The sequence below is a fragment of the Acanthisitta chloris genome, unplaced genomic scaffold, assembly GCF_000695815.1.
Source record: "Acanthisitta chloris isolate BGI_N310 unplaced genomic scaffold, ASM69581v1 scaffold1165, whole genome shotgun sequence".
Lineage (NCBI taxonomy): Eukaryota > Metazoa > Chordata > Aves > Passeriformes > Acanthisittidae > Acanthisitta > Acanthisitta chloris.
This window is the reverse complement of record NW_008671849.1, coordinates 81,599-104,310: the sequence shown is the minus strand read 5'-3', so window position 1 is coordinate 104,310 and position 22,712 is coordinate 81,599. Positions and strand designations below refer to the sequence as shown.

Sequence of the window (22,712 nt, the reverse complement as noted above, 5' to 3'; positions counted from 1 at the left end):
GTTTCGGTGTTTGTTCATTTTTTGTGGTTTTGTTTGTGGGGTTGTTTTCTGGTCTGTTGTTTGAGTTTGTTTTGGTTTTAGTGTTTTACTCTCCTGTTATTGGCTTCAACTTCCAGGTGGGGAGAGCAGCCACATCTAATTAGGACATACAGAAGAGTAGTTTTCTCTTGTTCTGCAAGGACTTTTACCGAGCTTTCCTGTCTACACAGAGCACCAGGAACTTATTTTTCTGAGCTCATCTTAACAGAAATCTCAGGATGCTGTAAGATATCATAAAACAAATTCCCTAAAACTGGAGGGAAAACCAGAAAAATGAGGGGTTAGCTACTGGTAAAAGCCAACCAGTTGAAGGTAAACAAATCCAACACTGGCCAAGGTTAATGTGCATATCCTCAAGTATGACATGACTAAACCTAAGATAGATTTCAGGGCAAGCAAAGAGGAGAACATTAAACCTGATAGGACTTGGGGCAACTGGCATGATTGTCAGGAGGGTTAGCAACACACAAAAATTAAAAGGCAACACATGAAAACATTCAAACTGAACAATGCTGGCAAAACAGAGATGCCCCAGGTAATTTCCAAGTGCAGGTCTGGTAGGAGAAGTGACCATGCCTATCCCAGCTCCATGCCAGGCCCATACTGCAAAAGCTGAACTGCAAAGCTGAGGGTATGATGCAGTTGTACATGCATGTGTCACAATTGCTTGTGAACACCATTGCTATTACTGAGATAAAATCCAACCAGTGCTCTGCATGCTAGAAAATGTCTCAAAAGGTATAAACTAGACTGAGCAAATTAAAGTGCATGTAATTAAGGAAGGATTAGTCTTGCCTGTAAAAGAGAGCTCACAGGTCCAAGAGAACAAGGCTATACTCATAGCTTACAGAACCATTTCTGTTCCAACACCACTTGCTAATGCACATACAGATAGGCACACAGATGTAAAGGGAGTGTGAGTGTACAAATAAAACAAGCTGCCTCTCAAGTGGAATATAAACCCTGACGTGACAAGAGGACACAATTTCAGCATGAGAAACATCTCTCCCTGAAGGTAAGCAAGTGGCTTTGGGTCAGCAGAAGGCCAACACCAGCACCAGTGCCCCAGCTCACCCAGTGGGGTTGTGAATTTTCAGTTGAGGTCAAGATCTCAGTGGTGACACTTCTGACATTAAAATACACCACCAAATGCTGGAATACAGCATTGGAACATACTCTTGGATTCTACGACAATTCCCCAACCTGTGCTGGTGAGGTGGTGGCTCACAGGGCTACCACTTGTGTGCTGGGAGCTGGCTCAGACCTCACCCTCAGACACCACCTCTTCCCTCTTGCTGATCTCTTGGTTACATTTCCACACAAGTTGACAGGAGCAATGGCTTTTCTGCCCTCGTTTTCCTCAAGACAGCCTTAGAAACAAGCCTAGAAGAGAACCAACCCCGAACTAACCGGGCACTTGTTCCTCGCACCACTAGATGTCCCTCTGCCACTAATTATTAATTCCCGTTAAATCACTCCCTGTTACTTTACTACGAGCAAAGCTAAAAAGCTTTCCACCAGTACCAACCAGGACCATCCACATCCCTCACTAAGGGCAACACTCATATCCTCCGGGAGCTGGCGAACCCAGCCAGGTTCTGGAGACTGGAGTTCTGGGTTCTGGAGTCTGTGCGAGCATCGCCCCTGGCCGGGACACTGCCAGGCAGAGAGATTCCCTGGAGAGGAGGTCCCATCCACGCCAGCCCCACAGACACGGTGGGGCAGGCTCGTACAGGAGCATGTTCTAGAAGTAGAAGGTAAGATGACATACCTGGTGATGCTGTGAGGGCCATCACCCCATAGTAGGAAAAAGCACCAGCTTCAAACTTCATCCCCTCTTTCCCAGCCTCCACTTCCACTTTCCCCTGTTAAGGAAAAGGAGAGAGAGCTGCAATTAAAAGGGACCAATAGGTCTCGAGGCACAAGACCAGACTTGAGCCCTGAAAGATAGTTTTGCCTGACATCCTTAAGCAGTGTCATGGTCCCTGCAGTTCGTAATGGTGCCTGAAGAGGACAGACCCTAAAGGGCAACAGGCTCTTGTGCCCTGACCTACTCTGTTCTCTGGTGCCCTGTGGCCAGTGTAAGTCCCTGCAGAGGAGCAGGATCACCACAGTGCTTCGGGTTGGTACTACTGCCCTGCTCCAAGCACCCACAGACTGCTTTCCCTTGATGCAGTGAAAAAATACTGCCCCAACAGCACAACAATACATAGCACAGTCATCTGGGATCTTTCAACATCCAGACATTCTGGGCCACATCTCACCTTCACACAGAGTCCCCTCTAAGACAAACATAGGAAAGAGAGATGGAAGGCAACACGTGAGGAGCCTGCCTACCCTCACCAACGAGATTCCCACAAAGCCCTTATTCCTTAAAGAGCAACCTTGGGGCTACTTTCATTTTCCTGGTTTCTAGCAGTTTTACACATTCCAGCACCCTTTACTTCCTGCTCTTTTCAGAGTCTTGCCTACAAAGTACCCTCAGTGCTTCCCAAGCTGTACAAAACTAGACCGACATGCAAGTGCCCCTGTTTCTGATGTGGGCTGAACCAAATGCTTAACACCATGTCATACACAGGACTCCAGAACAGAACCTGCCATGGCAAACATAGCTGTAAGCATCCCAGCTACTCTGGTATACAAGCAGCCAAAAATAACTGGCTTGTTAGTGGGGCCTGGTTTTCATGTCCATCCATCCTTACTGGTACTGCACCGAGACTCACAGCACACCACTGCAGACAGAAGAAATCTTATGCAGCTTTCAGGCTGAAGTACACAAGTCAGAATTCCAGGCAAGCAACATAATTACCTGCAATGCTTTCTCTCTGGCTAGGCTGGAAAGGGCAGACAGACTGCCAATCCCAGGTGTGCTAAGACAACTGAACATCACCTGTACACAACTGGGTCAAAATGATTTCAAAAGGTAGAACTTAATCTCTTTCTGTTTCTTTCATAAAGCCCCACTTAAATAAATAATCACACCTTTAATTTTACTGGGGCTGGGGTAGAAAAAGGTGACCAAGAAACCAACCTTCATGAGTCCTGATACCAGGTCAGTTTGTCTAAATGTTCCAGATGAGAAAAACCACAAAATCTGCCTAGCAGGAAGAGAGTGCCCAGCTCACAAATCCACCTTCCTGCTATCACAAGCAACAACTTCATATAATCCCTTTTAAAACCAATTTCACTCCATAACACAAATAAGTAGCTTAATTCATCAATATAAGCCTTCCAAAAGGTTATGATTTTGTCATGCAGGCAAGGACTGGTTTATACACAAGAAGAATATACATTTAATTGTGTGGTATGTGTTTACTGAAGGCATTCTTGGTCCCTCAGTGTGAAAGAGTAAGTCCAAGTCCATTTAAATAACAAAAGCAGAGTATTTATCCCCTCTTGATCCTGGCAGAACCAACCTTGTTACCGTTTTTATAGCACCTACTGGAACACTCACTCTTCCAAATGCATTATAGACCTGGCATGTTGTGTTTGCTATTTATTGACTGCAGGATAGCTCACAAAGAACTGATTGTTCTTCTGTATTGCCCGTGTCCTCCATTTACATCTTTGCAGCATTATGTCATTCAAGAGCATTATCTTGCCTCTGAAATATTTCAGATTGCTACAGTTCAGCACTTAAGAAAGAGCAGTTAAAGAGCTACCAGCGGCTCCTTGAACTCTTGAAAAAACTGATGTGTTGAATCCACAATATAATATCCCAGTGTTTTATTGATGATCACTGTCAGTGTGTAAAACATAGCCTCGGTTTCTTTTTTTAAGGCCACGTTAAGATTTCAAGCCCCCGTGTTAACACTTTAACTACACTGTTTTTATAACCAAAATTGATTTTCAGTTATGCAGGACAGACACATAAGCTCCTTTCCAGCAAAATCTCTCTTAAAGGACTTACTCCTGCTCAAATGGAAGCTAAGTTTCTGTGTAAAGCTTTATCTAAACCATTCCTGACAGGTAACAAAACCTGGGAGATACCAGCACTGGAAGCAATCCTGTACAAAACATACAGAAAACAGTCCTTCCACACCATCTAGGGCTCCAATCTTAAAGCCACACAAATGCAGGGATGTCAAGGTAGGGTAAGGGCCTGGATGGCAGCGTTCCCAGGGACTTCGAGGTCCCTGGGAATGCAGGGCCTGTGGCAGGAGGTGGCACCAGTTCAGTAGATGGCACAAGGCCTCTACTGAAACCTCTGTTTCACACAAGACCTCAGGTACAGACTTCAAAACTGCACAGAAAAATGTCATTTCCCTAAACTGTCGAACTCCTCAGGCCTCCTTTTACAAAAGGAAAAAGCACAGTAGAGAAAGCATCCTGGCCAAACTCCTACGACACGCCATTGTTTGCACCCCTATTTTCCAAGCAACGCCAGCTGCACGCAGGGATTCCTTTGCATTTGTCTATCCTAGCGATACCAAAAGCATGAGGAATTTTCACCAGACGACTGGAAGTAGGAAGTGCTTTCTATCCTTCACAACTGGTTTAACTGAGGCTGAATGCAGCTGAGTGAGCTCTTCGAGGTTGGCAAAGTCATAAAGGAGGCAGGATCAGTTCCCAGGAGACATAGTTCCCTTCCCATGTTTGAAAGAATACAAACTTCAACAACCGGAAGAGGTATAGAGAGGGATATGCCAGGAGATAGAGCGTTTTGCACATATTTACATAATCACATATCTGACCTGTAAAATGAGAACAAAGTAGTCGACAGGCTTATTGCGCTGGTAGAGGTAGTGTTCTGGGGCCTTCTTGTTCTTCTCATCGTACTTCAGCTCCTGGATGACGTTGGGATGTTTTAGCAGCCTGAGAAGGATCTTCTCTGACATCTGGGATGGACCAAATGCTTCTACTTCTATAACACAAGATACAACTTGGCATTACACCTCATATGCCTGGCAAGAAGTTAGCAATACTCGTTAATAAGCATTTGCCTATAAAAGACACACAGATGCAGAGAGATCCATTATGGAATTGCAGGCTTCCTGTCTTTTGAGACTGTTAGATTTGTAAGGGGGGAAAAAACCACAGTAACACCCCAATTTTCATTACTGAAGTGTTTTTTAAAACAACCAAAACCCATGTCTTCATCTGAAAGGGAAAAGAAAAAGATTGTCTTGCCCTCTTGAGAGTTCAGAGTCACAGCTGTAATGGATCATTGCAGAGTTGTACAGAGCTTTACAACTGGGACACAGAGAACCTTTGAATTTGCTTTCTTCTTTCCTAAAAAGTATTAAAGTCACTGCATTTATTGCACTTAAATAAAATATTTTAAAAAAACATTGCTTAGGGCCTAGAGAGTTGCTCTAGATAGATGCTCTACATAAATCAGACACAATTGGGGCTGCCACAATTCATATGGGAAGAGTTACTCAAAGTGAGAGAGAGTGCAGGTCAGTTCAAACCATGTGAGATTAATGCCTGACACACAGAACACATTCCCTATCCACTTGATCTTCAGTGTTCCAAACAGGAGCTGCTTGAAGTGGAAAAGCTCATCCTTGTGAGGGAGAGTTAAGCCAGGGACGACGAGATTTGCACAAGCAAATTGATAAGCTTTCCCAACATGTCATCTCAGAACAGGACTGTTAATGACCCAGTACCTGTCATCTGCTAAAGACACTATTCTTAATTTAGAACAGAGAAACCAAACTGTAGCTTTTATCTTATTTAGCAGTGGCTTCATAGACAGACCTGGATTTAAGCTACACAATCCTTTCATCCACAAAACAAGTAGAGAAGCAGCACTGTAAGACTATGTCTGTTGAGCAGGTGTTTAGGGAACTCCATCAAGTCTTGTACACTACATGAACAATGCCTTGCTTGCTGTTAAATCCGCATCTTCCTGTTGAACTGCTTCCTTTCACCAAGGACACGCCCATGTGCCCATGAGCCGTAGGAGTCCGAGCCTTTTAAGGTATTACTGCCCCTCAGCTGAGATGTGATAACCGATCATGTACACGTTTCTTTCGAGTCACAGAGGCAAAATAAAGCATGAAGGCAGACTAGGAGCTTCTAGGCAGGCAGTTACTGCATCTTAGAGGAGGGGAAGTACTAATTTCCAACTGGAGCTGGCAAACTTGAGACAAAACGTTACAACTTTCCACCTGTCAATATATGTTGAAGACAGCAGTGAAAGATGCCCGTCTGAAAGGCCTGCATGTGAGAAGTCCTTATATGTCAAAGAGAGACAGCACGAGCAATAGGAAGGTACTTTTCCACAAGCTCTCCTGTTAAAAGGTCTCATCTCTGAGGTGAAGGGACCAACTTTACGACGAAAGGCAGTATCAGCTGCAAGAAACCATTCAAGGCCCTGGCCTCTCTGCCAGACTGCCCACCCAAGGGCTAAAACATCAAGGTGTTCTGGGATGGAAGTCATCAACGGAGATCACACAAGCCAGACAGAAATCCATTTTAAAGAGTACAGTTCAACCACCTGTGTGGTCTGCATTAAATGTGTTGGGAGAGTTTTTCACTTGGAGTCAAAAAGTCTCATGGAACAGGTTTAGACCTTCCTGCAAAAAGTCCAGCATCTCTTTCTGGAGAAGGCGCCAGAGTGCAATTACAGTCAGCTGGCCAGTGGTATCGAGTCCTCTTTGTTTGCTCCCTGAGCTCTTCCTAATGGGGTGTACTTGCTAGTCGTTAATCTGACGGACTCTAGACATGCAGTGCGGCACTTGGCATTCATCCTTACCTTTCAGACCAATTTAAAGTTACTGGTCCACCCCTGGTATATGTCTCAGAGGGTTCATGCCGACACTGAACACAGGAGAGGAGAGAATTTAAAAAGAAAAACACAACAGTGGCATTATTTGTCACCCCACAATCCAGCCTCCCTTCCCACCTTACTGTCCCACCCACCTCACCAGCCTTTGCTGACAAACTGCCTCCGAGGCTCTGGCATGATCGCAAAAAAAAACCCAACCCGCACTTGCCTGTAGCCAGGAACCGGTGCATTGCCAGGAGGAGCTGTGGTGATATTTTAACCTTCATCTCGCTGTCTGTCTGCTTGAAGGCAGAGAAGTCCTGCTTCCTGTCCCGATGAGCTACTTTCTTTTTCGACTTGTTATCAGCTGGGGAAGGGAGGGTGGAAAAGAAAGGAAGGAAGCGATTTCTGTTAGAACAGGGTCCAACATGAACTGTGCTGGCTGGAGTCAGCCAGGATGGCCACCCAGAGTACAGGGTGCAGACAGACCCCCTGCAAAGCCCTGCTCATCAGCACGCAGCACAAACCAGAAACAGCCAGTGAGCTGTGGCCCTGAGCCCTGTCCTGCAGAGCCAGTCACACACAGCCTCTGTCACTTCTCTGCCACTTCAGCCAACACCTGATTGCAGAGCAGCTCTGCATACAGCACTTAGGGTGTGTGTGCATTTGCAGGTGGGGAGGAGGAGTCCTGCTCAGTGCTAATAAAGATCAAAAGGTGTTGTTTTACAAGAATAGCTGCAATAGCTGCATTTTTCATATACATTCCTTAGAAAATTCCCAGCAAGTACATGGAAGAAATATACAGTAACTTATTTCTTATGCTGTACCATGGCTTCACTGACTCTTCACAGCTGTGGCAAAATCTGGATACCTTTGGTCGAAGTAATTTCCAATGTCTAGCACATGCAGTTTCTTTTGTCCTGTCCAGCCTTTAGCAAAGGCTGGCAATGTGTACAGCCTGGAGGTGGGAATCTCTGGCTGCTTTACAGGCACTGAAGCCAGAATAAAGTACAGAGTAGCTTCAGGAGTTCAGATAAGGGAATTTGCCTGCTAGTGATCCTAGACTCCTGTCCTTTACTCAGCTAAATACTTGCCACTTGATTTGTTTGTCTTAAACAGACTCTGTGGTGGGGAGTCCCTATTTATGAAAGACAACATGAGACAAACAACCCAGCCATTAGCACCCAGCCCCTCAATCAATCTGCCAAAATGTTTAGGAAATCAGGTAAGTGGAGAGCTACAGGTATGCTGGGGTATGGTATACATCAATTCCAGGGAGAAAAGGTCACTGTTCAGATGGCATTGTCTTGCTCTTCTCTGCTGACACAGTGTGAAGGGTGGCAGTGGCTATAAGCAGCAGATTCCTGTCAGACAGCTCTGAGCTCCACTGCATAGTCCAGAAAACTCAAGTGTTGAGGCAATCACTGTGAGCCCCTTGGAGCTCAGGCACAGCTCAGGTCCTAGGGCCTTAGTGGGGAAAGATCCTGAGAACACTACAGACACTTGTCTATCAGCCCTAGTGAATTGGTTTAAAATGACTGGACTTCTAAGGGACCACAGGCAGTTCTGGTGCTTTGATTCACAGCGGAGAATTTGGGCAAGCACACAGAGAGGTGTAGATGAAGCTGAGACTGTGAAACTTTGCACATACTCACAGGTACCTGTTACCAGATTTTAGGTTATGCATGCAAAGGCAATTAAAGTGATGTACCATAGCAAGGAAGCCACTGAGATCTGGAGCCCTTTACATGTCCAAATATATACGACAGACTACATAAGGCTCACAATGGTTCAGAAATGCAAAATACAGCTAATTTACAGGTTTCTAGATTTTCCCAAGTCGCCTAGTCTTCTAGATATGAATACACTGATATCCTCAACTTCCCATGGACAACCCTTCACTATAGTACTATCACAGACTCAACAGCAATACGGCACTGATAGTAACTTACCTAGCTATTTCAAGCTTATTTGGTGAGCAGTGCAAATCAGAAAATTTGAGATGCTTGCTCCCAAGCACATAGAGAAGAATGATGATGACCCATGCCCTTGTTCTTCTTTGAAACCAGAAGACTCTTACCCTAGTAGTACTTTACCCAGGACCTGGAATACATCAGGGACTGCAGCTTCTCTTCCAAAAGCAGGAATAGAAACTACTCAACAGAGTGACTACAGACTGAAAACAATCCCTGCTTTAGGAATATAGTCTGAGACAGACCTTATCTGCACTTGCAGTTAAAGGAAGATGGATACAAAAGCCATAGAAAGTGAACAGGACAAAAGCTCTCTAGAAGCTTTCACTAGGTCCTATCTCGGGTAAGACGTAAGAATAGAAATTCTGCTTTTTCTGAAAAGCTCGGAGAACGTTATTTTTAAAGTGCTGTATCTGAGATGCTTTCTCACAAGATGCTCCCATCATTGCTTTCTTCAGGGAGGCAAAAATCACCACAAGCAGAAGTTTTGGCCCTGGGACAGAGAAACGTCTCTGTGTTTCTCCTGTGAATGAGCTGTACTACCACAGGCTTCACACTACACTTCTGGTACCTGAAATTAGGGTCACCATCACATAATGGGAAGATGCCTTAAATCTTCCTGTATGTATCAGTCATCAAGCCAATAGATCCTGGCTCTTAATCAAATGATGGGCAGTTTCAATTCCTCCTACTTTTCACTTGGCTGCTTATCCAGAAATCTTCCCTCAAGAAAAATGTTACTCAGTGAGAGCAGAGCCACATGGCTTAAAGCCATTATCTTGGCAAGGGGTGGTCTTAAATTATTCTTTGCTATCCAAACAATTTTTGAGCTTCTTGTAAGACACAGGAACCAAGGATTGGATTGTGACAGATGTAATTGAATCTGGCCCAGGTATTTCCTGTGTGTGCTTTCTACAGTGCGATGAAGACACGAGCACTGAAGTTATCTTGGCTTGCTGAAGTAACCTCTACATACAGAGTGCTCTGATACTGTTTGGTTCTGCAACATGAACAGTACAATGCATGAGAGATATTCTCACTATAACTTTTGGTGAGATATCAACAAATACTGCAACTATCTTCAGTAGGTTCTGGCAATATTTAGACTTTTCCTTCAAATCAAAGGCAACAAGACTGACCATGAGCTCCTGGGCTGAGAGAGAGAACACATGAGGAAGAGTGGTCCAAATACAATTAAGGTTGTGATCTCTTTTGCAATATTCCTGAACTTAAAGACCTGATGCATCATACCAGAAATGATTGCATGAATTTCCTTGAAGGAGCCAGCTTGGACTGGAGACAGCTACTGAACAGGGAGTTCAAACTTCAGATCATCCCTTCAGTTGGACAGGCAGGTTGGCTGCAGGTTGACTAGCACTGCAAATGCACACAGGTAATGTTCTAAGAAAGTTCTTGTTCTCTCTGCTTTATGTCTTTCGGACAGAGGAGACATCTGCAGTGAGCTCCAGACAGGGAGGACAAAAATACTTTTATCAAATGGAAGTGTGGTTCTGTCTAAGGACAGAGACAGTCTCTATACAAGGACAGAGACAAGCAACTGCTCGAGATGTGCATCTATCAGACACTCCAGGAAAACAATATACAGTTCCCATAGGACTAGACTTACCGACCCTGTGCCTATACTCAGTACCAGGATGCCCAGTGCAGGCAGCCAGAGGGGGATGCCAGAGTCACTCAGCACACCCCATGTCCTCCTCACCCTCATCCTCCCAGGGATGCTCACACGCAGGCTGACAGCCCATGCCCCACACACTGCACAGGGCTTATTAAGCCTGCAAGTTTCTTTCATTTTAGAAGAAAGCCTTAGGAATTAACTAAGTTAGTTTTGCCAGTTCTCTTCATCCCTAGCTGGGAAAGCCAGGTTGCCTTGTGTATCACATGTTTTGGCAACTGACAGAAAGTAAATGGGACTAAACTTGAAGCTCTTAAACAGCCTACCATCATTTTCCATAAGGATGCAACTCCTTCAGCCTACCAGTGCTAGACAGCAGGTTAGCTGCTGCTAACACAGCACAGTCCCAATGGCAAAGCATTATTTTCTAACAGGTGTCAATCACTTTGGTATGCCTAAAGATCAGATTCCTGCTACGCAAACCTCTGCTCTCCTGGCGCAGGATACTGATGTACATACCATGCCAATAGCTGTAGGTCTTGCCAGACAAATCGGTGTTGCACAACACTTTCCACATTGCTACACTGCCACCGGATGACAACGGAAATACTTCATAGGGCAAACATTTTATTCCCATAGCTCAGTGGTTCAAACAGCAGAAGTGATACAGAGTTTACTAGCACACATCAAAAGCAGTGACGAGCAGGTTGAAGGAGGTGATTCTCCTTGCTCTACTCTGCTCTTTGTGAGACCCCACCTGGAGCACTGTGTCCAACTGTGGGGCCCCCAACACAAGAAAGACATGGACGTATTGTAACATGTCCAGAGGAGAGCCACTAAGATGACCACGCGCTGGAGCATCTCTCCTATGACAACAGGCTGACAGAAGTGGGGCTGTTCAGTCTGCAAAAGAAAAGGTTCTGGTAAGATCTTATTGCACCTTCCGGTACTTAAAGGGGGCTTACAAGTAAGCTGAAGAGGGATTTTTCACAAGGGCATGTGATAGGACATGGGGGAGTGGCCTAAAGTTGAAGGGATTAGATATTTGGAAGACATTCTTCACTGTGAGGGTGGTCAGGTACTGGAGAGGTTGTGGACTCCCCATCCCTGGAGGTGTTCAAGGCAAGGTTGGATGGGGGCCCTGAGCAACTTGGTCTAGTGGAAGATGTCCGTGCCCATGGCAGCAGGGGTTGGAGCTAGATGATCATTAAAAGTCACTTTCAACCCCAACTGTTCTATGATTCCATACATTTAACATACCTGTTTTGACAGCTGTTTGGGAAGAGGAATGTTCAGCTAAGATGGGGTCTTCCCCTCAGGGAAGTGGCTTGTCAAGGTTCAAAAAAAATAATAAAATCATTAGGTGAAAGCTACAAGAGAGCTGCAGTGCTGCAGCTGCCCACAGATGGGTCCCAGAGCCTGGCACTGCATGTCCCTGCAGCACAGGCTTGCTGCGGGTCCTGCTCGCAGAGACACACTCCTGAACATGGGTGAGGGCGTAAAAATGCAGTAAGATGATGTTTACAAACAGACAGAAAAATCTGAGACTTTACTTGGGGCAAACCATCTCTGAATATGTATGCATGAAAACCAGCAGTATTCCAGTTGCACTAAGGTGATGATTAAACTCATCTTCAAGCAGAAAGAGCTAAATAAGACAGACCACCAGTCAAACCTGGACCAGAAGGGCCAACAAGCAGTCTATGCAGTCTGAGGCTGACACAGAATGCACAGTTTTCTCTCTTGGGTTGAGAAATGCTCTCCTAACATGGCTAGAACCATGGGAGTGCAGGACAGATTCCTGTAGTATGTATGCCAATCATGAAAAAAATGCTCTAACTTTCCAGTACTAAGAGCCAAACACATTGACAGCTCTTCATCGTGCCACTGGCTGAGATGTAGTCAGAGCCTGTCATGACAGAAACCTCCTCCCTCCACCCCTTCAGCATCTCATGTTCAGAAGTACTCAGTCTACCCAGATGCTGATAGGTCAGAAATATTTAACAATTTTTCTTCCTCCCACCTTCTCCTTGCTTCCAACATCTCTGCAAACCATAAGGCATAGCAGAATAGAACCATCTGAAGAAGTACCACACATTTGTTTGGCACACAACCCTCCAGAAATTCAGCTGCAGAGCTTCAGCAGTGAGAGCAGCTTTCAGGAAAAACTGAAAATATCCTATTGCTTCTACCATAACACAGTTCAAATAGACTTTCATGGAAACAACAGAAAGGCACAGCTCCAACACCAAGGTCAACCATTTCATCAAATTTCAAGTTTCCATCAAAGCAAAACAAAACATTTTTAAAACTTCAGAACAAAGTGTAACAATGCGGCCAAAATTTTCCGTAAGGTCTACTTTTAAGTAAACACCTTGTACAGAGCAAATCAATCCAAGGGTTCCAAGTTGGCTTGGTCTAATAATAAACAGCATCAGAGATAGGATACTAGCACTGACACACTGATATCAACATCAAAAATTAGCTGCCTGGACAATAAAGTACCTTCAGTAAACCCAAAGCATGTTACCATTGCTACACCAATTGGAGGCGGTTGCAGCACACCAATCTGCCCAAATCAAAACCTGACACATTTTCTGTGATCCTCACAGCTTCTCGGGATTTCTGCTCTCTCCCTTACTGCTACAGTTTCCTTCAGTCTAAACAGTGGAATGAACTCCAGTGCCTCATAAAGAAATTAGAAGTTCACCTTCGTGGTACATAACAGGAGCCACCCTGCAGAATTTCTTGCATCCTCCAGAAAGCCTAGGAAGTTTCCTTCCTGTTCTGAACCAGGAATTTTCAATAGTAAAACCTTTGCAGGAAAGAGAGTTTCAAGTGAACTCATGTTCACCAGCTCTTTTTGTTAATCTAGGAAGCCTTCAGATAGTAAAATTAAATTCTCATTTCCTTGCTCTCTAGCATGCTATTAATGGTCAAAGCTTTTTTTTTTTGTCCTGAGGAACAACACAGCATGATCTATGTGTTTTCGCTTAGCAAACAAGAGGAAAGAAAACACTGAAAAGCATATGCAGTGTCTTCAATCATAGAAACATCTCAAAGGTAGACACAGATAGGATCTTTTTGGAGTAGAAAAGAAAGCCTGAATTCAGCCTGTGAAAGCATTATGATGCAACTGATTAGCCCAACAACTCAGGTATGAAAAGAAATCAACACTAACTGGACTTCTGTGATTTGCATAGTAATTAGACTGTTCAGCATATTGTAAAATACAACTGTTACTTATATGAACCTTTGGGCACAAATACTGGCAAAATACTGACCAGCTACAGAAAGCAGGTCAGGCAAAAACAAGTAGAAGTATGTCTGTCCCACAGGGTAAAGTGTTCATTGAGTATTTGGCTTGGAGGGAAGATAGAAGACACTTGCATTGGCCTGAAAAAGATGCTCTAAGAACATTCAGATCCCTTTCATGAGGAAAGAAAAAGAAAGCAAAGGGCAGATGAACAGTGTTAAACATACTTAAAACTATTATTACTACTATAGTAGAATTTAGAGACATCCTTGTGCTACACACGAACACGTAGCAAAAAATAGCATTTGCCAGCAAGTGATCAAAGCACAGATAAGAGAGATGAAGAATGACAGAAAGGAAGTCCTGTATGCACAGGCCAGATTGTGCAGATGGGAAGAGAAGCAGAGACACTTTAGTTAACTGGCCAAAGACCAGATAAACTCTAAATTGGGAAGGAAAAGGGTCCAGATCTCTCAAGTCCCAGGTAACGAGTGACCTGCAGCATCATCTCCCTCAACCCACATTAACACAAAGAAGGAAGGAGCTGTACTGAGTGATAGAGAAGGCATTTAGGACATGATGGTTTTCAGCCCAGAAGAAGCCTTTGCATACTCAGAATTTCCAAATGAGTGACAGAGAGAGACTCTAAAAAGACTCCATTCCTCTTCCTTGAGCCATGGTATTTCCCTGTCTTGTTGCTAAGGTATAGTAGAACATGGACTATAGGCCCTCAAGGCAGAGGGACGATAGGGGAAGGTGAGCACTCTAACAGAAAGGTTTAACAAGGCCACAGTGGTAGAGAACAGCTTGCAGGAGAGAGCAGATTGCTGCAGATGTAAACCTCCTTGATGGAAGGGTCAAATAAACACACTTGTCCCGTTTCTGAATTAATACAGCATAAAGGGGTGAGGTATCCATGGTGCAAATTCAAAAATTACTTTGACTGCTTGAGAGATCTGCAGGTCATTTTGTTAAGGAAACTTCCTCAACAATTTGACTACAGAGATTTTTCAATCAGCAATGTAACATCTCTCAAAACATAGCTATAAACACAATTGCTGCTGTGTGGAGCCTTCCTTCTTGTCTATAAAGAAATTGCAAATATTTCTACTCACTGTAGAGATCTGTTTCATCCAGAATTTCAGACTTGATGATCTCTTCAATCACATCTTCTAAAGTGACAATTCCCAGGACTTCATAAAAAGGATCCCCTTCTCCTTCATTGTTTACTCTTTGTACTATAGCCAGGTGAGACTTGCCTGCAAGAAGACAGATCAGCAATTTAGACATTTCAGAAATTCCTGAACAATCAGAAATTACAGCAGAACTACAGACACAGAGGTACAAATGACAAGACAAAAAGGATGGTGTCAGGCTTCATGAAAAAAGGGGCAAAGTTTAACAGATGCTTAAAATCATAATCTGATTTCTGTCTGAGAAACACATTCCTAGGTCACATAAATCTACCTAATGTACTAAAAGAGAACAACTAGAGATCAGTGGTCTTGTTCTAGTGTCTTCCCAGTTAAACTGCCACCATGGCGTTGAATTCAGTGCATTATCTGGTTGGCAGTTGTTCTGCTTCTTGCCTCATGTGTTGGCACAGGAAGGCCAGGTGGGAGTCCTGCTCTGCACTGAGCTCCCGTGGAAGTTTTCCTCAAGCATGGAGACAACAGCGACAATGACCAAACTGCAGAAGCAAAGGGACAGGGCAGAGCTGGGGAGAAGAGGTCAGTCCAATCCATCAGTTTCTCTTTTCTCCTCCCCTCCTCAAAAATAATTTATTCATATATTCTCCGTATGGGGGACACACACCTTAATTAGGAATTAATTAATTAAAATATTCAAAGTGACAGTATCTGATCAACAAAGAGAAAAGCGAGCAGCTCCAAAGATCCCTGAGCTGTGCATCATCTGCACTGATTCCCTAAAGTCCTTTCTGCCACAGGAATGATGATGATAGTATTAATACTAATAAAAATAGCATCATCATCACGACCCTTCAAATTTGGTTTGATACCCTTGGTTCCAGTTTCCCCAGCTGCCACTGGAAGCCAGTTCTTTGTAAAGCTGTGTAAGGAGTCACACGCATTCAAAGGGTTCACCAAATGCAAGTGGCACTCTGAAGTACAAATACAGCAGATACTAATGTGCTTTCTGAACCATCAGGAGGTGAACAACACTGTCTCACGTTCTTCTTTGCTGGCCTCAGAAACAACACTTAGTCCCAACCATGGAAGACAACCAAAATAGTTCAGCTTTGCTTAGACCCCTTTATAGGCAATAATGTCTTCATGTTTTAAGATTCAGATTATTAGACTAACAAGCATTTAAACTATTCCACCCAGACTTACTCATGCTTAAAGAATGAAAATATCCCGAACAAATTAGACAAGGGAGGAAAACTTATCAACTACTGATATAAACATTGCATCAGGTCAAGTCAATTCACTTTGGTAAGTTTTTCACATCTGCTTTCCCAGGGACCCAACATAAGCAGTTAAAAACAAATTCTTGGTGAATGCTGTCTGTCAAAAGTTAAATTCTTTTGCTATTCCCAGCTTGTGATCATTTAAAAGGAATTTTCCAAAGCAGGGTCTAATATTAGACTCAAAATGAAGTTTCCATTCCACTTAGGCGATATTCTCACCAAAGTAACTACTGCATAATCTGATTGTCTTGGAGCTACTCGTTTAGATGCAGATGGACATACTTTAAATACCAACTCCACAGCACTGCTGAGACTTATCTTGAGGAGACCTTATTCTACAGTGAATTAATAGAAAGATGATTTGTGATTTTAAGATATCAACATTCACTTGTACTGAAAGTCTTACGCTGTGCCAGGTTTTACAGGTTTAATTTCCTTCCATTCCTTGCAAGATTTGCAGCTATTTTTACCACTCAATGAACAGTGTTTAAAAAAAAGTGACTTCATAAAAACATGAAAGATTTAAGTACTATTATTATTGCAGTTCCCTTGCAATATATGACTTCAATTATATCCTTTCAACATAACAATGTTCAATAAGAACTGCAGCACAAAAAGTACTACACAGACAAAACAAATATTGTAATTTATTCCCCAGTGCCTGCTCAGGTATTAGTATATCTGCTTTCGTGACAAAAGGCTCCTTCAAGAACCATTTCTATCACAGACCAGAACAGCTCATTAGCATGCGCTCATTCATATACTAATTCATCATTCTCACACATTAGGAAGTGACAAGTGGGTCGAATTAAAAACCCAGTCCAACCAAACAAAACCCCCAAAAGTCACAGCTATGAACTCGGTGTTTCAACTTTGCTCATAATCATCAAATTCCAGCCTTTTCCTCCACTTCTGCACTGTCTACAATAATGCTGAACTAGGTAATGAAATTTTGAATTTTGAGAAGAAGTCTTTCTAACAGTGGAGCCCTGGACACAGTCAAGCAATAAGAGAGATTTATGAAAATAGGTTTGGGAAAGGACCTGAGGGGCTGCAATATCATGGGAAGTTGTGCATGACTTTTGTCCACAAAACCAGTTAAAATGCCCTTTCCATCAAAGTGGTCCCCAACAAGAATTCACAACTAAAATATGCTATGGTCTCCCCAGCTGAGCAGCTGCAGCACTGATCTGAGCGACAGTACCTAATGTGAGACGAGTGACTTAAATCTGTACCACCTACTGCTCTCTTTTGCAAAGTGATAGAGAGGTATCAGGCATTTTCCACTTTTTATAATGAAAAAAAAGGCTAGAATCATTTTTTTCTGGCTCTGCCATAATCTCTGATTTTTACGGTTTTTTACTTATCACCCAAAGTAGTGACCATTGAAACTGGTCACAGTCATTGGACCTTGGTGGGTAGCATCAATGTTCAGTTCTACCTTCATTATTAAAACTACATGTTGCAGAGAGCTTATCACTTGAAAACAGATAAATTACGCAAACACAGGCTGACACTAACCTTTCTTCCCTCTTGACCATCAAATTTTTCTGTTCTGGACTTTGATGGAACTCACCAGTTTGTTGGGAGTCTGATGAATTTAAGTCAATCAAAACAGGCTGCCTCTAAAATGCTGCTTTTTGTTCCCTAGTCTTCTCCTTCCTTTCCATTGGCTCCAATGCTCATGCAGTTACTTGATGAGACAGACTAGATCCGAAAATTAGTCTTTTCAAGTTAACTTTTACCCAGACCCAATAATTTGCCAGAAATCATCAGTCAGTGGAATGAGCATCAGAGCTGGTGATAGAGATGTTACAAAGATGAATTCCCAGACTGGCTGCCTCTTAGACACAAATGACTGCTAAATACCCTCCACTATGGGTGTAATCAAGGCAGAAAAAGCTAAAGCTAAATCTAGAGGAGTGCAAAGACTTCTTTATACATTGTGAAAGAGCACAACACAGCATTTGCTCAACTTTAAAAGTGGCCTGTAAGTAAAATAATTACTACTCTGAGTGTTTGAAACAGCAGTTGGCTACATCTTTATTCAAAGACCTTATCAGGCCACAGGTAATCGTCATACCATCTTATTCAGCTGAGAAAGAGAGGTTTCAGCTTGTATTTTCCACTGCTAAGGACATAAAATACCTATCCAATAAGGAGCTGAATAAAGTAAACATCCTTGTAAGGAAACCTGGACTGTCTATAATATTCCTAGGGCTTTGAGAGCTGAGCACAAATTAAACAGAGAACAGGTATGCATGGAAATTATATAAGTAAGTTCTACAGTTCACTGATTTTCTGGCCACAGTCTCTAACCACACCACGTAATGACATTAATCCTTCTTTAATCACTTGTTTTAAGTGTTGATACTATAAGATTTAGCAAGTGGGCAGCTCTGCTGGATCTGATGATAAAGGCATAAATGACCTGTGTGATGCGAGACCCACAACTCCCCTGTGGCCACAGGCAGGCAGCATTTGCTTTCTGTCTCAGCTTCTCCCATGTACAGTGACAGTCAGTGACACCACCAAGAGCCTCTGGAGCTTACACCTGCACATGGCTTGAGACACAAGTTGTGATGAATGCTAATCTCTGTTATATTCAGGGGCAACTAAAGCACCAAGCAGTTTTGCTAAACACAAATCCAGACTCATCCCATTGCTTAAAACCACTCAGATCAGAATTTGCTCTATACCGCAACTTTTATTAAATAATTAAGCTAATTAAGAAACATGAAAATGCTTAGTGAAATCTACATGAATTAGCAAACGGAGAACAAACTCCTGGTAGCCCATGTGATTTACTGATCACACAGGACAGAACCGGAAGAAATGCCTGAAATACTCATTCTCTTACAGTACACCTTGAACATTTCTTGAAAAATGCATGGAGAGAAAAAAGCCTTTAAAAATCACCCTTTGGTCCTGAGGCATTTATACATCTAGAGCAAGGACCTCTGAATGCTGCCATGCGTTCAAACTAGAGGTGAAAACATCTGATCCAAGTTCAACATCTGCTCTGGTCATCCAGAGGGTCCTGACTCCATGAAGATTTTTGCTATATAGATAGAGCTGCACCAACCTCACTCTCACATGTCACTGACACACAGGCAGAAAAAATGGGCTGGTGGGAACATTATGAAGTTCAATAAATACAACTGCAAAGTCATGAACCTGGTACAAAATAATCCCCATGCACTGGTACTGTGGACAGACTGGCTGGGTCTGCAGAACAGGACTCCATGGTCCTGGTGAACGTGCTACAGGAGTCAGCAGCATGTCTCTGCAGCAATGAAACCCAACTGCATGCTGACTACAGCACAGCATGTGCAGCTAGTAGGTCAAGGGAGGGGATCATTTCCCTCTATTTGACACTTGTGAGACCACACCTGGAACACTGGTGTTCAGTCTGGGGTTCTCCAGTACAAGAAAGACACTGACACACTGAAACAGTTCCAGTGGATGGACGCTAAGATGGTCTGGGGCTGGAGCCCACAATGCACAAGGAAAAACAGAAAGCACTGCATCAACTGAGTCTCACAAAGAAAAGGCTAGAAGAAAGGTCTTAAAAGTCTTTCCATACCTCATAGTAGGTTACAGAGAAGACAAAACTAGAGTCCTTCCTGGAGCTAGATATTGATGGGAGAAGAGGCAATAAACACAAGTTTCAAAACTGGAGACTCTCCTTAAATAGTGAAAACCTGCTCCTCTGGAGCCCAGAAGGGCTGTGGAATCTCCAACTTTGGAGTTACTCAAAACTCACTGACCTGAGCCAAATTCAAAGGTGGCCTGCTCCAAACAGGGGGTTGGACCAGATGACCTCCAGAAATCCCTTCCTAAATTATCCTGTGATTCTAGGAGACTTTGAAGGGAGGCGTGACTGAAATCCCAGCCCAAACTTCATTTCTGAATTTTCATTCTTGAATTTCTGTTTAGGAATCTAAAAAAATTCCAAAACCTTCAGTACATAAGGATTCATAAAGACAAAAGTAAGTTCTACTGAGGAATGCTACCATCTGACCTTGTATGTGACCAAAAGTAACAGCAAAACGTCACTACTATCCAGACTATGCTGCAGAAAATGACAACAGAGGTGGCATAGCTTTAAAGCAAAACCAGGACCTCAGGAAGTAAGTGATCCAACAGCAGAGGTGAAACTCAGGAGCTCTGAGCAGTGAGCCACGACCTGTACATGATGTGTGTAAAGCTTGTACCATGAGTGAGCAAACAGAAATGCCTCTATTTCTGCCAAAGGAGGTTTATGAACTCGGTAACTGGCAAGATCTGTATATGTTATTCCTCCCATGCAAGAAGCAGATCTCACTAACAGCCCTCAGTTTCCTTTTATCAACAAAAAAAAGTCAGTACTAAATCAAGGCTCTGGTAGGCATTTAAAAAAAAGAGTATTTCTGTTAAGTCAGTTTGTGGTAAAACAAGAATCAGCCTAGTCCATTTTTGTTACAACCAATAATCTGAGTCCATTTGCTGCTGGTGAATGCCCTGGAACATTAAGCTATAGCCTGTTTGATATGCCTTCAATGACATGGAGAAAAAGTCCCAGGAGGTGTTTAGCTGCCCTTGAATTTGCTAACAATCTCTGCTTCTGAAAAATCTCCCTGTTTATTCTTACGTGACTGTTTTGGCTTTGACTGCATTCTACAAAGGTAAACACTTTGGTCTGTCAGCAAGATACACAGGTTCAACAATACATTATGCAAAACAATCAATTTTAAAATGCATTGTGTAATTTAGCCATTAAAAATAACTCCCTCTGGAATAGCCCTGGCTTGCAAGCAATTATACTGAAGTAAAAACTGTTTTCCTAAATTTCTTTTCTGTAGCACAGTTCAAGGACATTCAATCTCTCTTCTATTAGCAGAAATTTGCATTCATGCTGTTTGCTTTTTCACTCTGATTTTTTTCAATGGGGAAATCAGACTTGGTCCAGAGAACCAAGGGAAACCCAGAACTTCTGCATGAACATAAACTAGATTTAGACTAGGCTTTTTATCCTGCTCTTTTCAGCAGAAAAACATACATTTTTAATATATATTTGGGAAGGGAACCCAATAACTAACATTCATTTAATAGAGCCACATGGAACTCATCCACACCCTCAAGGAAACGAGTGAAAATATCAGCACAGGCACAGGGAATATAGTGATTCTCCTTTAAACCAGAGAGCTTACAGTCTTGTGCAAACATTAACTAGAAACCACATCAGCCTTCACAGGAAAATAAAAAAGTAGCACTTTAAATAGACTCTTTGTGTTAAAGTCCATTTAGTGGGAGGACACCAAAAAAAGCAAAAGTCAGGGAGAGTTTCAGAATGACTTCCTGACAGTGAATTGTATTTGTAAGGAATACTTTCCCAAGGGAAACAACAGAAGCCCAGTTACTTGCAACTCTGAAAACTTGACTGGACAAAGCTCCTAGAAAGGACTCAGTAATTCTCTACTGCCCTGTGGCAGATGGAAGAGAAGCAATGAGCTAACATTTTCCATCTCCAGCAGCCTATCACTTAGTGTGGGTGCTCCAATTCCACTGCTGCTGGCTACCCTTCAATCTCTTCTGTAGGACCTTGGTGAGACACACAGGGACAAACTTAATTTGCTTTGCTGCTGCTTCTAAAACATGACAGTGCAGCTCTAGAAAACTGTTACCTGCTGCATGCAACTGAACTGAACCTGGCAACAGGCTTGGATCAGAAGCTGAGAAGTCACCACAGGTACATGAGTAAAGGAAATTAGCTGGGAATCAGAAATAATTTGAGTATAAAGAAAAAGGTCGTTTCAACTCAGAGCTCTGCTATCAAAGTAGAAATCTTAGGGAAGAATCAGAAGAGAGAACATTTGGGGAAAATGTTACCAGGTGTAGGCAGACACTAGGAGCGAAAATGAAAAGTGGAGAGAAAAAGTTTCAGAAACTGTGTAAACATCAGTAACGACTCTCTGGCCATGAACAGCATGGCACTGCTTCCCAGTCAGGCAGTCCTTATGCAGTAAGGAATTTGGGCTGAATGTGGCTGCAGCAAACAATAACCAGGGTCCACAAGGGCATAAAATACATACCACTAGCTGGGCTGCTCTCAGTGTGGGCCAGAACTCTGATTTCATCCTGGTAAACAAACATAAACTGCTTCCCAAAACTGGTAGCTATTGTCTTAGAGAAGCATCCACGGGATCCAAAGCAGGAGAGGAAGAGATGGAAAGCATAATGCTTGAGAGAGAAAACTCTCCCAAAAGCAAAGTGTTTTTGGACACTCCTCTGAGGCTCTAACCAGAGTACAAGGTTGTGAGATCAGGACATTGGTGGCCTGAGGCGAGAAACAGGCAAGAAGTTTAAGAAAAGAAATCTAGGAAGCACTTCAAGAGTGCAGCACACTAAAGTCGAGAGAAGGGGTGGCAACAATGAGATGAGAAAATACCACGCCTGGAGAGAAACTCAGCACTATTTGGGCTAACACAGAACAAATAAGTTCAGATAAAATTCAAGTCAAGCAAACAGAGTACTGAAGTCATTGTTGGTCATGGTTCAAGCCCTCCATACTCGATTCAAAAGATACTGAAGTGTGACTTACGCTGATGTGATTTTCCCTGTGACTCCACTTCCCAAGGCAAGTAATGACCTTTTGGAAAGAAGTGTAAGAAATGCATCTCCTC

The 22,712-nt window shown here is 43.0% G+C and overlaps 1 protein-coding gene across 1 annotated transcript in view; it reads right to left on the bottom strand.

The window, feature by feature from the left end:
* CNNM2 (cyclin and CBS domain divalent metal cation transport mediator 2) overlaps nucleotides 1–22,712 on the bottom strand; it is a 111,592-nt gene that overhangs the window by 7,288 nt on the left and 81,592 nt on the right. Inside the window, exons 2-5 of the mRNA XM_009074238.1 lie at nucleotides 14,732–14,875; nucleotides 6,984–7,121; nucleotides 4,734–4,903; nucleotides 1,811–1,904 (exon numbers count right to left, since the gene is read on the bottom strand). Coding sequence (XP_009072486.1) covers nucleotides 1,811–1,904; nucleotides 4,734–4,903; nucleotides 6,984–7,121; nucleotides 14,732–14,875 — 546 coding nt within the window. The remainder of the gene's footprint in view (nucleotides 1–1,810; nucleotides 1,905–4,733; nucleotides 4,904–6,983; nucleotides 7,122–14,731; nucleotides 14,876–22,712) is intronic.